The sequence below is a fragment of the Grus americana genome, chromosome 4, assembly GCF_028858705.1.
Source record: "Grus americana isolate bGruAme1 chromosome 4, bGruAme1.mat, whole genome shotgun sequence".
Taxonomy (NCBI): Eukaryota; Metazoa; Chordata; class Aves; order Gruiformes; family Gruidae; genus Grus; species Grus americana.
The window spans coordinates 234,789-248,574 of record NC_072855.1 but is presented as its reverse complement, the minus strand read 5'-3'; the positions used below and the strand labels follow the sequence as shown (position 1 = coordinate 248,574).

Below are 13,786 nucleotides of genomic sequence, written 5' to 3'. Positions count from 1 at the left end.
GGGCAGACGGGGCCAGCGGCATGAGGAGGTGACAGTGCGGGCCCTGGGGCCAGGGGGGGGTCTCTGGAAGGGTGACCCCCTGCACCCACAGCCGGGGGGGCACGGGGCTCGCCGACTCTCCGAGCGCTCCCAGACCTTCCCCACGGGCCCTGGGGCCTCTCCCCCGCCCTGCGCCATCCTGGGGCAGCCCTAACCGCAGTGCCGGAGGGAGCCGGGCAGGGGTCTCTGCCCCAGCCGAGGGGCTGTGCGTGCTGCCAGCCCCCCCCCCGCTTGGTGGTCCCGGCCCAGCCCCCGGCTGCGGAGACCTCCCGTCCTTCCGGAGCGAGTGCCCGGCGCTGAGGTCGCACCCTGAGCGGGGGGCTGGGGCGAGCACCCACCCGACGAGGCCCTGGCTGGGGGTGCCGCCCGGCAGACCCCCGTGGGCGCGGGGTGGACCGTGGAGCAGGCAGGCGCCGCGTGAGCCCGCGCCGCCCCCGGCCCCGTCACCTGCCCCCCAATCCATCTCCCGGGACCGGCAGCATTCCAGCCCCTGGGCACTGGCAAACATCTGCCTCCTGCTCCAGGTTTAATTAACCTGCTGCCGCCTCCCTCCCCCCAGCACCAGGCATTTCCTCCCCGCCACCGCTCGGGGCCGGGGCAGGCACCGACGGGGCCTGGGCCAACGCCAGCGCCGGTGCCAGTGCCGGCTGCGCCCCGGGGGCCACGGGCGATCCCCTCTGCAGCGGCAGGCCCGGGGCTGGTGTCTCTCTCCGGGCGGGAGAGCCGCGGCCGTGCCGGGTGCGTGCAGCCGGAGCACCGGGCAGGTTTGTCCCGGCACCTGCCGGGCCGCGACCGAGAAATGCCGGGAAACTCCCAGGGCTCAGGGTCCCGGTGCTGCGGGCCGGAGTGCAGCGTCCCCGTCCCCTGCCGAGGCACACCGGGACCCCCACCCGCGGCACGGGCTCCCTCGGGAGCAGCAGGAAGGGAAATGCCCCCGGCATGGGAAGGGGCAGCCCCGCGCCTGCCCGGCACGACGGGGTGGGATGCGGGCACGGCCGGCTCGGCACGGCGTGGGGGTCGGGCAGGGCAGCGTGTGCCCAGCCGGGGCCTGGGGGGACGGACGTGCGCGGGGGGGTGTGCGTGTGCACCGACGCTGTGCAGTCAGGTCTGAGCACGCGTGTGTAGCCGTGCTGAAGTGTGAGGTGTGCGTGTGTGTGCACACAGCTGTGTGGTGCTGCGTGTGCAGGTGTAGCTGTGCCGTGCCTTGGGGGATGGATGTGAGTGTGTGTGTACATGTGCATCCGCGCCGTGCAGCGTGTGTGTGAGCGTGCGTGTGTGTACCCGCGTCCGTGCGTGTGCGGCTGTGCTGTAGGCTGTGCATGCACACGCGTGTGCAGGCAGCTGTGCCCCGCCGGGGGTGTGTGTTTGTGCATCACCACCCTGCGCCGCCGGGTGCGTGTGTGCCCGTGCAGCCCCGGGTGCCCGTGGCCCCACGCCCCGGAGGAGCCGCGGGTGCAGGGACGGTCACGCCACACCGCAGCCGGTCCGGATGAGCCCGGGTCCACCTGGTGCCCCCGGGGCATGCGGTGCCCCCGGCTCTGCCTGGTGCCCCCGGGGTGCGGCAGCTGCGGCTCCCGGTGCCGCCGTGATTTACAGGCGCAGGCCCCGGTAATGTCATTTACCCCAGACCGGTGGCGCCAGGGTGGCCGGGCGGCCGCCCTCCCCCGCCGGCCCCTGCCCCGGAGCCGTGACCCGCCGCCCCGAGCCGCTGCCCGCCCGGGAGCCGGGACCCCCAGCCCGGGAGCCGCCGGGACCGACCCGCGGGGCCGGTCCCGCCGCCCCACAGCCGCACCCCACGGGCTGCATCCACCGCTCGCGGCGCGACTGTCGCGATAGTTGCTGGGAGGCCCGGCGCGGCCCGTGCTGCTCTCCGGTTGCCGTTACCGCCCGCCGGCGGAGCTGGGCCGATCCGCGGGCCGGGGCCGGGGCCGAGCCCGCCCCGAACGGCACCGTCGCACTCCGCGCCCGGGCACCCGGTGGGGCCGCAGCCGGAGCCGCTCCTGCGAGCCAGGTACGAGCGACCCGACGGGGCCGGTCGGGGCTCCGTGCCTGGGAACGGCGGGCCGGGGGGGCCGGGGTCGGTGTCCCGGGAACGGCCGGTTAATAGGAACCGCGGGTCCGCGCTACCGGGAACGGCGGGTCCGTGGGAACCAGAGTCCGTGACTCGGGAACGGCGGGTTGGGGGAACCCGGATGCATCACCCGGGAACGGCGGGCTCGGTGGAAACGGGATCCGTGACCAGAGAACGGCGGGTCCATGGAAATTGGGGTCCGTGCTACCGGGAATGGCGGGTACCGGTGAAACGGGATCCGTGACCCGGGACCGGCGGGTCGGCGCAACTGGGGTCGGTGTCCCGGGAACGGCGGGTTCCTGGGAACCGGGGTCCTTGCTACCGGCAACGGCGGGTCGGGGGAAGCGGGGTTCGTTCCACCGGGAAGGGCGGATGGGTCCGTGCCCTGGGACCGGCGGGTCGGGGGAACCGCAATCCCTGTCCCGGGGACGGCGGGTCCGCGCTACCGGGAAGGGCGGATTGGTCCGTGTCGTGGGAACGGCGGGTGGAGGGAAGCGGACTCCGTACCACCGGGAACGGCGGATGGGTCCGTGCCCCGGGACCAGCGGCTCAGGGGAACCGCGGTCCGTTCGGGAGCGGCGGGTCGGGGCGAACCCCGGGTCGGTGTCCCAGGAGCGGCGGCTCCGGGGGCCGAGAGGTCCGTTCGCTCCGCGGTGGACGGGCTCGGTGGGACCGGGTCGGCGCGCCCGAACAGCGGCGGCACCGGGGAAAGAAGCCTGCGTGCCCCGGTAGCGGCGGGCGTGGTGCAGGGCCGTGCGCCCCGGGATCAGGGATAACGTGCGCCCCGGGATGCGCAGCCGTTTGCGCCCGGGAGGACGGGGGGGGGCGGGGGCCGCGGCTCCGCCTCGGGCGGGCGAGCGGTGTCTCCGGCCCTTCCGCGCCGGGCGCCCCGATGCCGCCGGGGCGCGGAGAGGCGCCGGTATCGCGGCGGCGGCGGCTCCGTTGGCCCCCGCGCCACCCCTTCGCTGCTGCGAGCCGGGGACGTCTGGCGGCTGCCCCGACGGCGGGGAACCGGACCGGAGCGCGGCGGGGCCGGGGGGCGTCCCGGGACCGGGCGGAGCGCCGTGCGCTCGGGGCCCGACGGGCCCGGTCGGTCGCCCCGGGGCCGCGGCGGAGCCGGTGCGGAAGCCCCGGCGGGCGGCGGTCCGGGCGGGGCGGGGGCCCGGGGCCGCGGCGGGGAGGAGGAAGGGGGGGGGGGGGGGAACCCGGTGGCGGGGCGTGGCCCCGGGATGCGCGAGTCCCCGCCCCCGGGGGCGCGGGGCTGTCAATCACGGGGCGCGACCGCCAATCAGGGAGCGGGCGGACGGGATTTTGGCAGGTCCAGATGGAGCGGGGCAGAAAAGCGCGCGCCGCCGGGGCCCGCCGCGCACCCGCGCTCCCGCGCCGGGGCCGCCAGCAGCCGCGGGCCATGCCCCGGACCCGGCCACTGCCCCGGAGCCTGCCCCGGACCCGACCCCTGCACCGGAGCCAGCCCCGGACGCGGCCACTGCCCCGGCTCCAGCCCCTGCCCCGGCCCCGGTCCCGGTCCCAGCCCCGCCGTGCCCGCAGCGGGCGCCCCGAGCCAGCCGCCCCCGCTCCCTCCCCCGCGCGGGGCCGCCCGCCGCCGCCCGCCGCCCCCCCCCGCCGCCCCCCGGCCGCAGGCCCGGCCATGCCCGCGCCCCGCCGGCTCTGAGCGGCGGCCGGGCGATGGAGGCGGCGGCGCTGGCGCGGGAGGGCGGCGGCCAGGGCCCCCCGCCCCACGAGCCCATCAGCTTCGGCATCGACCAGATCCTCGGCGGCCCCGAGCCCGCGGGCGGCGGCGCGGGTCCGGCCCGGGCGGCGGGGGAGCCCGACTACGGGCTCTACGGCGGCGGCTACGGCCCCGCCTGCTCGCTCGGCTCCTACAACCTCAACATGAGCATGAACGTGAGCGTCAACGTGACCCCCGCGCCTGCCGCGCCGCCCGCCGGGGTCATCCGCGTCCCGGCGCACCGGCCCGCGCCCGCCGCGCCGCCCGCCGCGCCGCCGCCGGTGCCCGGGCTCTCGGGACTCACCTTCCCCTGGATGGAGACGACGCGCCGCATCGCCAAGGACCGGCTCTCAGGTGAGCGCGGCGGACCGCCGACCGACGGTTACCGACGGCTCCCGGCGGCTCCGGCGGCTGTCGGCGGCGCGACGCGGCGGGCGCGGAGCGGGGCCGGGGCGGGCGCAGACCGTGGCCGCGCCGCCCGCGGAGACCGGCCGGGGTTGGCCGGGGGCCGTGCGCTCCGCCGGTTCCCGCAGCGCGGGGTCCTCGCCCGCCGCCCGCGGCCGCCGCCGCCCCGCTCCGCCGGGCACCGCCGTGCCCCGGGCCGGGCTCTCGCCGCCGCGGGAAGCGGCCGCCGTCGGGGCCCGCGGAGAGCGGCTCGGGGCTGGCGCGGCCACCGGCAGCTCCGCCGCGCTCCCGCTCCGGCTCCCGGCGGCTCCGGGCAGGGGCCGGGCCGGTGTCCGGCTTCGAGCAGCGCCCAAAGGGTCCCGCCGTGCTCGGCCTTGGGCTCCACTCCGTGTCCGGTCCCTTCCCCGGACCCGGGGGCACCGGGTGCCGGCTCCATCCCGCCCGTAACGGGGAGGCTGCCGGGGGGTGCGGGGCGGGGGCAGCGGCTGCGTCGGGAACGGGGCGCAGGGACCTGCCGTGGGGCTGCAGGACAAAACCCGTCCGTGTGCGGGGAGCAGGTGCCCCTGGGGACGGGGGGCAGGCGGTGGGGGTGCCCGTGGGGCCCGGCTGTGGGGCGCCTGCGGACGGGACCTGGAGACCCGCGTGCGTGGAGCACGGGGAGCGGGTGCTGTGGGAGAGGCTGGGGCTGGTGCGGGCTGGGGCTGGGGAGGGCGGGTGGCGACGCAGGTGTCGGGGAGGCGGTGCGGGGTCCTGATGCTGCTGGCGGGGCTGGGGGCTAAGCGCCTGCGGAGGGGGCCTGTTGCTGTGCCCCAGAGGAGAAGGTGTGGGGTGCTGTGGTTGGGGTGCTGGGCACCGGGGCTGCGTGCTGGGCGCGTGCGGGTGCCAGGGAACCCTGGCCTGGCTCGGCTCGGCTCGGCTCCTTCCCAAGATGGCGGCGCTGCCACGTCCGCAGCGCGCGGCTCCACGCAGGGACGAGGCTGGGGGCCGCGCGGGGCTGGGGGCCGAGCGATGGCCGCGGGGGAGCTGGGGCCATGTGGGGTGGGAGGCCAGGGGCTGCGGGGACCCGGCCCGGGTGCCAGCAGAGCCGGGTTCGCCTCCTGGCCCACCCCGCCATCCCGGCGGTGACGAAGCATCGTCCCCATGCAGGGGTGGCGGGTGACGTCCCCGTCTCCTGCCTGGCGCCAGCAGTGGGTGGACGGGGCGGCCCCTCCCCGGCACGGGGTCTCCCAGCCACAGCCATCACTCAGCGCCACTGGCCTTGGGGTGGTCTGCGGGCTGTCAGCATCTGTTCCCAGCGAGGGGCCGCCCCGCGCGGGGAGGGGGCGCGGGGGCCTCCGTCCCCCCGACTGTGCGGCTCCACCTGCGTCAACTGCGTCCGCCCCCGCCGGCGGGCAGGCTGGCCTCCTGCCCGGGCTGCCTGCCTGGGTGCTGGCGGGAGGGAGGGTCCGGCCCTGCGGGGAGGGTCTGCCGGGCGCCCGGCTGTCCCTGGGGCTGCTGTGGGGTCCGCCCCATGTCCCGGTGGCACAAGGTGCCAGGGGCCCATGGTAGCCCCTTGGGCCCGGCCATGTGCAGCCCTGCTCGTGCGGTGTCGGCACCGGCGAGGGCCGCGGTGCTGCGGGGCCGTGGCTTGGCCGTGGGTAACCGCCGGAGCAGGAGGGGAGCGGTATCGAGGTGCTGTGCCCTGCCAAGCTTTCGCCTTCCTCCACGCCGCTTCGCTGCCCTGACGCTCCCTGTGGCTCTGGCTGCGTCCGGGGCTGGGTTGCGGCACACCGGCCTTGCCATCCCTGGCTCACGCCTCCCTGCCGTCCCAGGGACGGCCCCTTCTCCAGCCCCCGGCACCGGGGCAGCTGGCGGTGGCCAGCCCGGATGCTGCCGGAACACAGAGGGAAACGCCGGCTGCCTCCCGACAGCTTCTGGGGTCCCGTCCCCTCCCCAGGAGGGCTGGGAAGCCCCAGCAGCGCTGCGGAAGCTCCTCTGGGGCTGGCAGCAGGGCTCAGCGTGTGGGGAAGGGTGGGCTTCTGCTTCCGGGACCCTCGCTGGCCCCGCACCGGTCCCGAGACCAGGCCTGCCCAGCCACCCTGCTGGCCCCACTCCACACCCACCGGGCTGGGGGAGCGATCGGGCTGTGGCCGTGGGGTGGGGATGGGCCCTCCTGCCACGTCTTGAGCTGCCCCGCGTGTCCCTGGGCTGCGGGGGCGGATGAGGACGACTCGGTGTCTCCTCCTCCCCTCCTCTCTGCCAGGCAGCGCCGGCGTGTCCCCCCCAGAGCTCCCTGTCCCCACGGCCCCGAGCACCCACCCCAGGGCTCCCGTGCTGCCCGTGCTGCGCCCGCTCCCACCCTGCCCTCAGCACGGGCCCTGCCCAGCCCCTGCCTGCGTGGCACCAGTGACGGGCCGGGTACTCTGCCCGCAGCTCCCCCAAGCCGCCCCTCACCCCCCCCTCTGCCCGCAGCCGCGCTGTCGCCCTTCGCGGCGACCCGGCGGATCGGACACCCCTACCAGAACCGCACGCCGCCCAAGCGGAAGAAGCCACGCACCTCCTTCAGCCGGGTGCAGATCTGCGAGCTGGAGAAGCGCTTCCACCGGCAGAAGTACCTGGCTTCGGCCGAGCGCGCCACGCTGGCCAAGGCCCTCAAGATGACGGACGCCCAGGTCAAGACCTGGTTCCAGAACCGCCGCACCAAGTGGAGGTAATGGGGCCGCCGCAGCCCCCGCAACTCTGACCTGCTCCCCCCTGCAGCAGCCCCCGCTCCCCACGGCTGTCCTCCCCGGGAGAGGCTGGGCCGGTGCGAGACGGGGTGTCTGTCCCCGCTGCACCCCCTGTGCCCGGCTGGGTGAGGCACGGTGGCGCCGAGGGAGGGATGGGCTGCGGGTGGAGGCTGCGGGGCATGGCCGTACCGGTGCACAGCGGTGCCGGCAGCAGGATGGGCTGCGGACGTAGCCTGTGGGGCATTGCCGCATCAGCGCACGTGGTGCTGAGAGAGGGACGGGGCTGTGGGGTGGCGGCTGCGGGGCATGGCTGCACCGGTGCCGAGAGACAGATGGGGCTGCGGGGCAGAGGCCGTGGGGCGGTGCCAGACCGGCGCGCAGCGGTGCTGGCAGTAGGATGGACTGTGGGCAGAGGCTGCGGGTCACCGCTGCGCTGGCACGCTGCAGTGCCGGCAGCCGGACGGACTGCGGGGCGGGGGCTGCGGGGCAGTGCCGGACGGGCCGTGTGTGCCGGCAGGAGGCAGACGGCGGAGGAGCGCGAGGCGGAGCGCCAGCAGGCCAACCGCCTGATGCTGCACCTGCAGCAAGAGGCCTTCCAGAAGAGCCTGAGCCAGCCGCTGCCCCAGGACCCGCTCTGCATGCACAACTCCTCCCTCTACGCCCTGCAGAACCTGCAGCCCTGGGCTGAGGACAACAAGGTGACGTCCGTCTCAGGGGTGGCCTCCGTGGTGTGACCTCCCATGGACGTGCCGGGAGGTGGCGGTGGGTGGCAGGAGCCCGGCGGGGTCTGAGCCCAGCACCTCCGGCCCGTGGCAGGGAGGGGGCTGCCGCTTCCCGGGAGCGCCACCCCCTCGGCAGCCCCCTCCCTCCCCGCTGCGGGCCGGCCCCCCCCCAGGCCCCCTCGCTGGCCCCCCCAGGCCCACAGCTGCTCCGCAGCTCCAGGTGGGCGGACGTGCCCCTGCGGTTGGACTCGAAAGCTCTGCCAACGCCTGCCTGGACCCCTGCCTGGAGCACCGCTGCAGGCAGCCCCTTGCCTGGACCCCCCGGGGAGCCCAGGGCTGGGCCCCCGCACCCCGTGAGCCTCTGCAAGTCCAGCCCCCCCCTCCCCAGAGCCCCCCGCTCCAGGGGCAGCTCCGCGGGTGGTCCCCGCTCAGGACCTGCTGCCCACCCATCAGCGGCTCTCCCGGCCGGGCCAGACCCCGCTCCCCCCAGGGCAGCCGCAGCCCCCGTCGCACCCAGGGCAGGCCGAGCGGGGTGCAGGGTGGACCCCCTCCATTCCCGGTGCTAGGAGCCCTCTTCGCCCTCGCTGGTGGCCGCCGTGGGGTCTGCACCACCTGCACACACTTGCCTTACCCTGGTTGGAGTTTGCCGGCTCTGACTTCCAGCTGCCGTCCCCGGGCTGGACGAGGAACCTGTCCCCGTGGCCCCCGGCCCCCCCAGCGGTGGGACAGACTGACGGACAGGGCTCGTCTGCCCTGCGGGCTGGGCTCCCCCGTGCTCTTGGCTCCCGCCGGTTTGCCGGCTCCCTGCGGCCCTGGGGCTGGACATGCCCCCACAGCACCCCACGATGGACTTGGGGTGCCCCTGCGTGCCGAAGGACTGCACCAGCCCCCCCCCCACAAGCAGGGCTGCTCCCCCCAGACCTCAGCTCCCAGGACCCCCCTCACTTTTCCCCACGCTGCTCGGGGTCGGACAGAAGCTGTGTGACACACAGCACACTCGTGGGGAGGCAGAGGGGTCTGCTGCGGGCTGAACCCCCCCCCCTCCAGCCAATATCTGCCCCCCCCCCCTCCAGTGCCCCCCTGCCCTGTGCCCCCCCCGGGATCGATGCCCTCAGCCCCACTCCAGCCTATTGCCCCCCCATCCCCAGCTCTACCGGTGTGGTGCCTGGTCACCGGGACCCCCCCACCTGAGCCAGCTCTGGCCGGGGTCCCCGGTTAATGATGTGGGGAGGGGGACATAGCGATGACCCTGACCCTAAACTTGACCTTGACCCCCACTCCGCCGCTGTCCATGGTGCTGCAGCCGCTGCACGGGGGTCGGAGGGAGCTTGCCCCCGCCCGCAGCCCAACGGGCAAGCTCCCTCCGACCCCCCTCCCCCGGCCCGTTGCTACCGGGAGGAGGCGGGCAACCACTGTCGGTTCCCCGGCGGTGGGATTGGCTGCGGTTCCGTGACGCGGCCCCGTTTTACCGGGGGGGGATGTGTGTGTGTGTGTGTGTAACCGCTGCGGCGCCGCCGCAGAAGCCACCGGGATGAGCGCGGCCGAGAGCTGGCCCCGGTCCCGGTGCCGGTGGGGCGGAGGTGAGGCGGTGCTCCGTGCCCGTGCCGAGGCTGCCGGGTACCGGAGGTTGCTGCGTGCCCGCGCTGCCGAGGTGGAAGCGCTGCGTGGGGCCGTGGGAGCGTTACACCGGCAGCTGGAGGGGCTGCGGGACCGGCGCAGCGGGGAGCTCGCCAAGTACCAGGTGCGGGTGGGCAACGACACGCGGGGATGTGGGGGGTACGGGGGGGGGGATGACACCCAGGTGGTTTGGGAGGGGACGGATGGCTGGGTTGTGGGGAAGGGGGGGAGGATGTTTGGGGTGGGGGGAGCCCAGGCACCGGGGGGGGGAGGGGGGGGCGGTGAGGGGCCTTGGACACCCGGAGGGCTCGGGGAGGGGGGGGGCGGGAGGAAGGGGGTCAGGGTGGGGATGGGGAGGGGGGTCCGGGTGGGGTTACGGGACGGAGCTGGGGAGGGGCGGGGGTCTGGATGGAACTGGGGAGGGGGGTACCAGTGGGGCGGGGGCCGGGGGGCCGGGCGGGGCAGCGGGACGGGGCTGGGCGGGGGGATCCGTGCGGGGCTGGGGTCGGGGCCCGGGGGTGCGTGTGGGCGGGCCGGGGGTCCCGGGCGGTGCTGACGGCCCGGCCGCAGGAGCGGGTGGCGGAGCTGGAGCGGGAGATCGGCGAGGCGGAGGCGGAGATGGCCCGGTGCCTGCGGGAGTACCCGGCGCTGCTGCGGCTGCGGATGGCGCTGGAGGCGGAGATCGCGGCGTACCGGTACGCGGGGGGGGGCGGGCGGGGCGGGCGGGGCGCGGGGCTCAGCCCGGGCCTGTCTCTTGCAGGGAGATGCTGGAGGGCGAGGAGCTGCGCCTGGGCTGCCTGGCCCCGCCCTGACGGGACCCCCGGCCCCGCTGCGGGACCCCGCGCTGCCGGGACCCGCCGGACCCCCGCCCGGGCCCCCAGACCCCGGACTTCTGCGCCTCGGCGTCCCCTGAGACCCCGCTCGCCCGCGCCTCGGGACCTCTGCCCCCGGACGCCCAGGCCGTGGGACCCCCCCGGACCCTCTGGACCCCTCTGGACTCCTGGAGCCCCGGTCCTTCTGTCCCCCTGGGCCATGGGCTCCCCCGACTCCTGGGACCCCCGGCTCCCCAGGCTCCCCAGACCCCCCGCCCTGGGAGGCCCTGGCCCCCCAGGAGGGCAGCGCCCACGGGGCCGCACTCTCTCACCAGCCTCTCCGGAGCAGCAGCGGGGCTGGGGTCCCGGCCCTGGCCCGCGTGGAAGCACCTCAATAAAGCCCCGTGGCATTACCTGGAGCCGGCCCGTCTGTGGTGGTGGGGCGGCATCCCACGGCTGGGCCCTGCGCTGGGGGCACCCCCCGGCTCTCTCAGCATCTGCCGAGGGCTCCGTGGGAATCTGGGTGCCAAGGTCACGTCCGGTGGGGGCTGCCTGTCTGCGGGGTCTTGGCTCCCTCCCACCTGGCCGCAGCCCCTCGCCCTTGGGCTGGCACCCCACGGGGATGCTGAGCGGGGCGCACCATGGGGGCCTGGCCATGGCCATGTAGTGCAAGGGACCGTGCCCCAGTGGTAGCTGAGCCCCCCTCCCAGTGCTGGCGGGTGCTCCCTGACCCCTCCCATCATAGCCATGTCCTGCTCTGGGGCCAGCGGTTCTGGGCTCAGGCAGGGGTCCTGCACCCCAGCACATGGAGACGGGCTGCCCCCCAGGACACGCCTTTGGTGTAGGGGCACACTGTCCCACCGCAGCCCCCAGAAAGGAGGCAGATCTGGGGGGGGCTGATGAGGAACAGGGGGGTCCAGGGTGCCTGTGTGCCTTGGCAGACCGTTGGGCAGGGCTGTGGGGGACCCCCCCACCCAGGCCAGGACTGGGTACGGCCGCTGAGCTAGGCTGGAGCGCGTGTGCACGTGCGTGTGTTACACACCTGTTTTCAGCCATGCGTAAGGACCCCATGGGCTGAGCCCGGCAGCCCAGTGCCGGCAGGGAGCGAGGGCCTCGCGGGGAGCTGTGGGGCAGTGGGGGCCTCGCGCGAGCCTGTGACCTCCCGTGGGGCAGGGGCCGGCCTGGGCACCTTGAGCAGGAGGGCAGGGCAGGGCAGGGCAGGGCAGGCAGGAGCCCGTGGGGCCCAGCACCCCCCACCCCCCACAAAGACTAGCCGAGGTTTGTGGTGGTAAAGCCAAGCCCAGCTCTTTTTAAGAGAGGTAAAAAGCCCCTTCCAAGCCGTACAAGAGAATGGGAAGGTCGGTGTCGGGTGCCTATGGCTGCCACGCCTGGGGGGTGCCCCCACCCTGGGCGTCCCCGTGCACACAGAGGTGCAGCGGGGTAGGGGACGGGTGCGAGGGGGAAGGGGGTGTCCGTGCGCAGGGTCAGCGCGCTCGGAGCCGGCTCTGCTGGGCTGCGTCGACGTCCTGCCAGGCGCTCCAGGGGCTCCAGGCGGGGTTGGCGTAGGGGTCCTGGCAGCTGATGCGCACCCGCCGCGCGCGCTCCTGCAGCCGTGTCTCCTCCGCGCCCTCCACGTACTTGTCAACCTGCGAAGCGGGGCAGGTCATGGCCTCGGGGAGCACCCGGCACCGGGGCGGAGGGCAGCCGGCATGGGCGATGCTGGAGGGGAGGCTCTGGGGAAGATGGGACAGGGCAGGAGCAGTGCTGGGGGCTCAGGGGTGGGGGACACCGGCACCTCCCCGACCCAGACGGTGATGGTGCCTTGCGTGGGCAGCGCTGGGGGGGGGGGAGCAGAGGTGACAGCCAGGAGTGACAATTCACCTCCCCAAGGAGAGCAGCACTGTGGTGGGGAGGGGGGGCATCGCTGAGCCCCTGGCAAGTCCCTGTTCCCAGTGGCGTCCCTGGGCGGGGAAGGGCTGGGGCTGGGGCACAGCGAGGACGCAGCACGTGCAGGGGCAGGCTGGGCACAGGCATCCCCCCGCCATTACCTGGGTGCCGTTGGGGAGCTCGTACTGCAGCCGGTAGAGCAGGGCGAAGTAGGACTTGGGGAGCGGCCAGGATGCAGGGGGGGCCCAGGCCAGGCGGAGCTGCTCGCCCCGCCGCTGCACGGTCAGGTCCTGCGGTGGGTCAGGTCGCACTGTGGGCAGAGCGGGGCTCAGCATGGGGCAGTGCTGCCCAGCCCTGGGGCTGAGCCCTCCCACAGGGCCCCCAGCGCCCCGAGGACGCCCCCCCGGACCCTGCTACTGCCGGTCTGAGCTCACCGATGTCACGGATGAAGAACTGGGTGGAGAAGTTGAGGTAGGAGTTGTCTGAGAGCCCCTCCAGCTGCAGCTGCAGCGGGCGCAGCTCCTCGCCGAAGGGGCAGAAGGACGGATCCGCAAAGCTGGCTCTGAACCGGCCGCGGCGGCCGGCCGCCGGCACCCACTCCCCCAAGGAGCCGTCGCTGCGGGGGTGAGGCAGGTGTGAGGGCTGGGTGGCCACAGGGCCGGGGCCGGGTTGGGGGGGGTCCCTGGGGCACCCACCTGCGTGTGAGGCGGGCGCGGAAGACGGCAGAGCGGGGTCCGGACCAGGAGCAGTGGAAGGAGCCGTGGTAGGACTCAGCCTGGCAGGAGACGTTCATCCCCTCCTTGCCTGGCGGGGCCGAGGGGTGATGGCTCAGGGGCTGCGTGGGGCTGGGAGCAGTGCCCTGTCCCCACACGGCACAGGCGAGGTTGTCCCCGCGGCCGGGCTCCCCCTGGCCCCGCACAGCCCTGCCCGGTGCATCCCCACGGCCCCGCGGGCTGGGCACGAACATCTACAGATGCACGAGCATTTCCTTGTCCTCAGCCTGCCCCAACTCCCCCTGCCCCATCACCCCCCATCCACCCCCTTGCTCCCTCAGCCCTGGCTCCCCCACCCAGCCGTGCCAGCCCCGTGTGCCCGGCCCCACGTACGGGTGCCGCTGACCACCACGTAGGTGGTGTCCAGCAGGACGGTGCCGGCCCAGCAGCTGTAGTTGCCTGCGGCCGGCAGGTCCAAGCCGATGATGGTGAGATTCCGTCCCTCAGCCACGAGCTCGGCCATGGGCTCCGGCTCCCCATTCTGCGTCCAGGTCACTTGCTGCTCTGAGGTGTTGCACTTCACCACCACGTCCCCGTTCAGTTTCCCCACCTGAACTGGAGATGAGAGGCAGAGACTGGGGTCAGAGGCGGGCTACGGTGTGGGCAGCCTGTCCCCCACACCACGATGGGGCTGGGTGCCCCCTCGTCCCGACACACCACATCCATCCTTCCTCACCCTGCTCCCGCACCCCACATCCATCCCCACCCTGCCCCATCACCCCACGTCCATCCCCCTGCTCCCTCACCCCATGTCCACCCCCCCATCACTCTCGTGCCCATCCTCTAACCCCCCCAGAAGAGCAGCCCTGCCCCAGGCTCGCGTTCCCCGATCAGAGGGATGCGGGATGTGAACGCTTCCCGCTCCCCCCCAGCTGCTGTGTGGGTCCTGCAGCCCCCCCCAGCGGGGTCTCCCCTCCAAGGCCTCCCCTGTGCCCAGGCGGGGCAGGACTCACACTTTGGGGGGAAGGCGGTCAGAGCGTCCGCAGGAGCGAGGCACAGCACCAGCCCCACCAGCACCAGCAT

At 75.0% G+C, this 13,786-nt stretch overlaps 3 protein-coding genes across 3 annotated transcripts; 2 read left to right on the top strand and 1 right to left on the bottom strand.

The window, feature by feature from the left end:
* Positions 1–3,796: 3,796 nt before the first annotated feature.
* On the top strand, positions 3,797–8,537 carry TLX2 (T cell leukemia homeobox 2). The gene is made up of 3 exons (XM_054823788.1): positions 3,797–4,193; positions 6,696–6,933; positions 7,470–8,537. Exons 1-3 carry the CDS (start codon positions 3,797–3,799, stop codon positions 7,684–7,686), a joined length of 852 nt encoding a protein of 283 aa, XP_054679763.1. The 3' UTR covers positions 7,687–8,537.
* A 547-nt stretch (positions 8,538–9,084) lies between these two features.
* LOC129206153 (alpha-internexin-like) lies at positions 9,085–10,516 on the top strand. Its single transcript, XM_054824910.1, has 3 exons — positions 9,085–9,415; positions 9,862–9,986; positions 10,052–10,516. The coding sequence occupies exons 1-3, from the start codon at positions 9,206–9,208 to the stop codon at positions 10,101–10,103; spliced, it is 387 nt and encodes a 128-aa protein (XP_054680885.1). The 5' UTR covers positions 9,085–9,205; the 3' UTR covers positions 10,104–10,516.
* Positions 10,517–11,587: 1,071 nt separating this feature from the next.
* LOC129205721 (interleukin-12 subunit beta-like) lies at positions 11,588–13,786 on the bottom strand. Its single transcript, XM_054823787.1, has 6 exons — positions 13,717–13,786; positions 13,097–13,318; positions 12,686–12,794; positions 12,425–12,606; positions 12,152–12,300; positions 11,588–11,749 (listed from the first exon to the last, which is right to left on the bottom strand). The coding sequence occupies exons 1-6, from the start codon at positions 13,784–13,786 to the stop codon at positions 11,588–11,590; spliced, it is 894 nt and encodes a 297-aa protein (XP_054679762.1).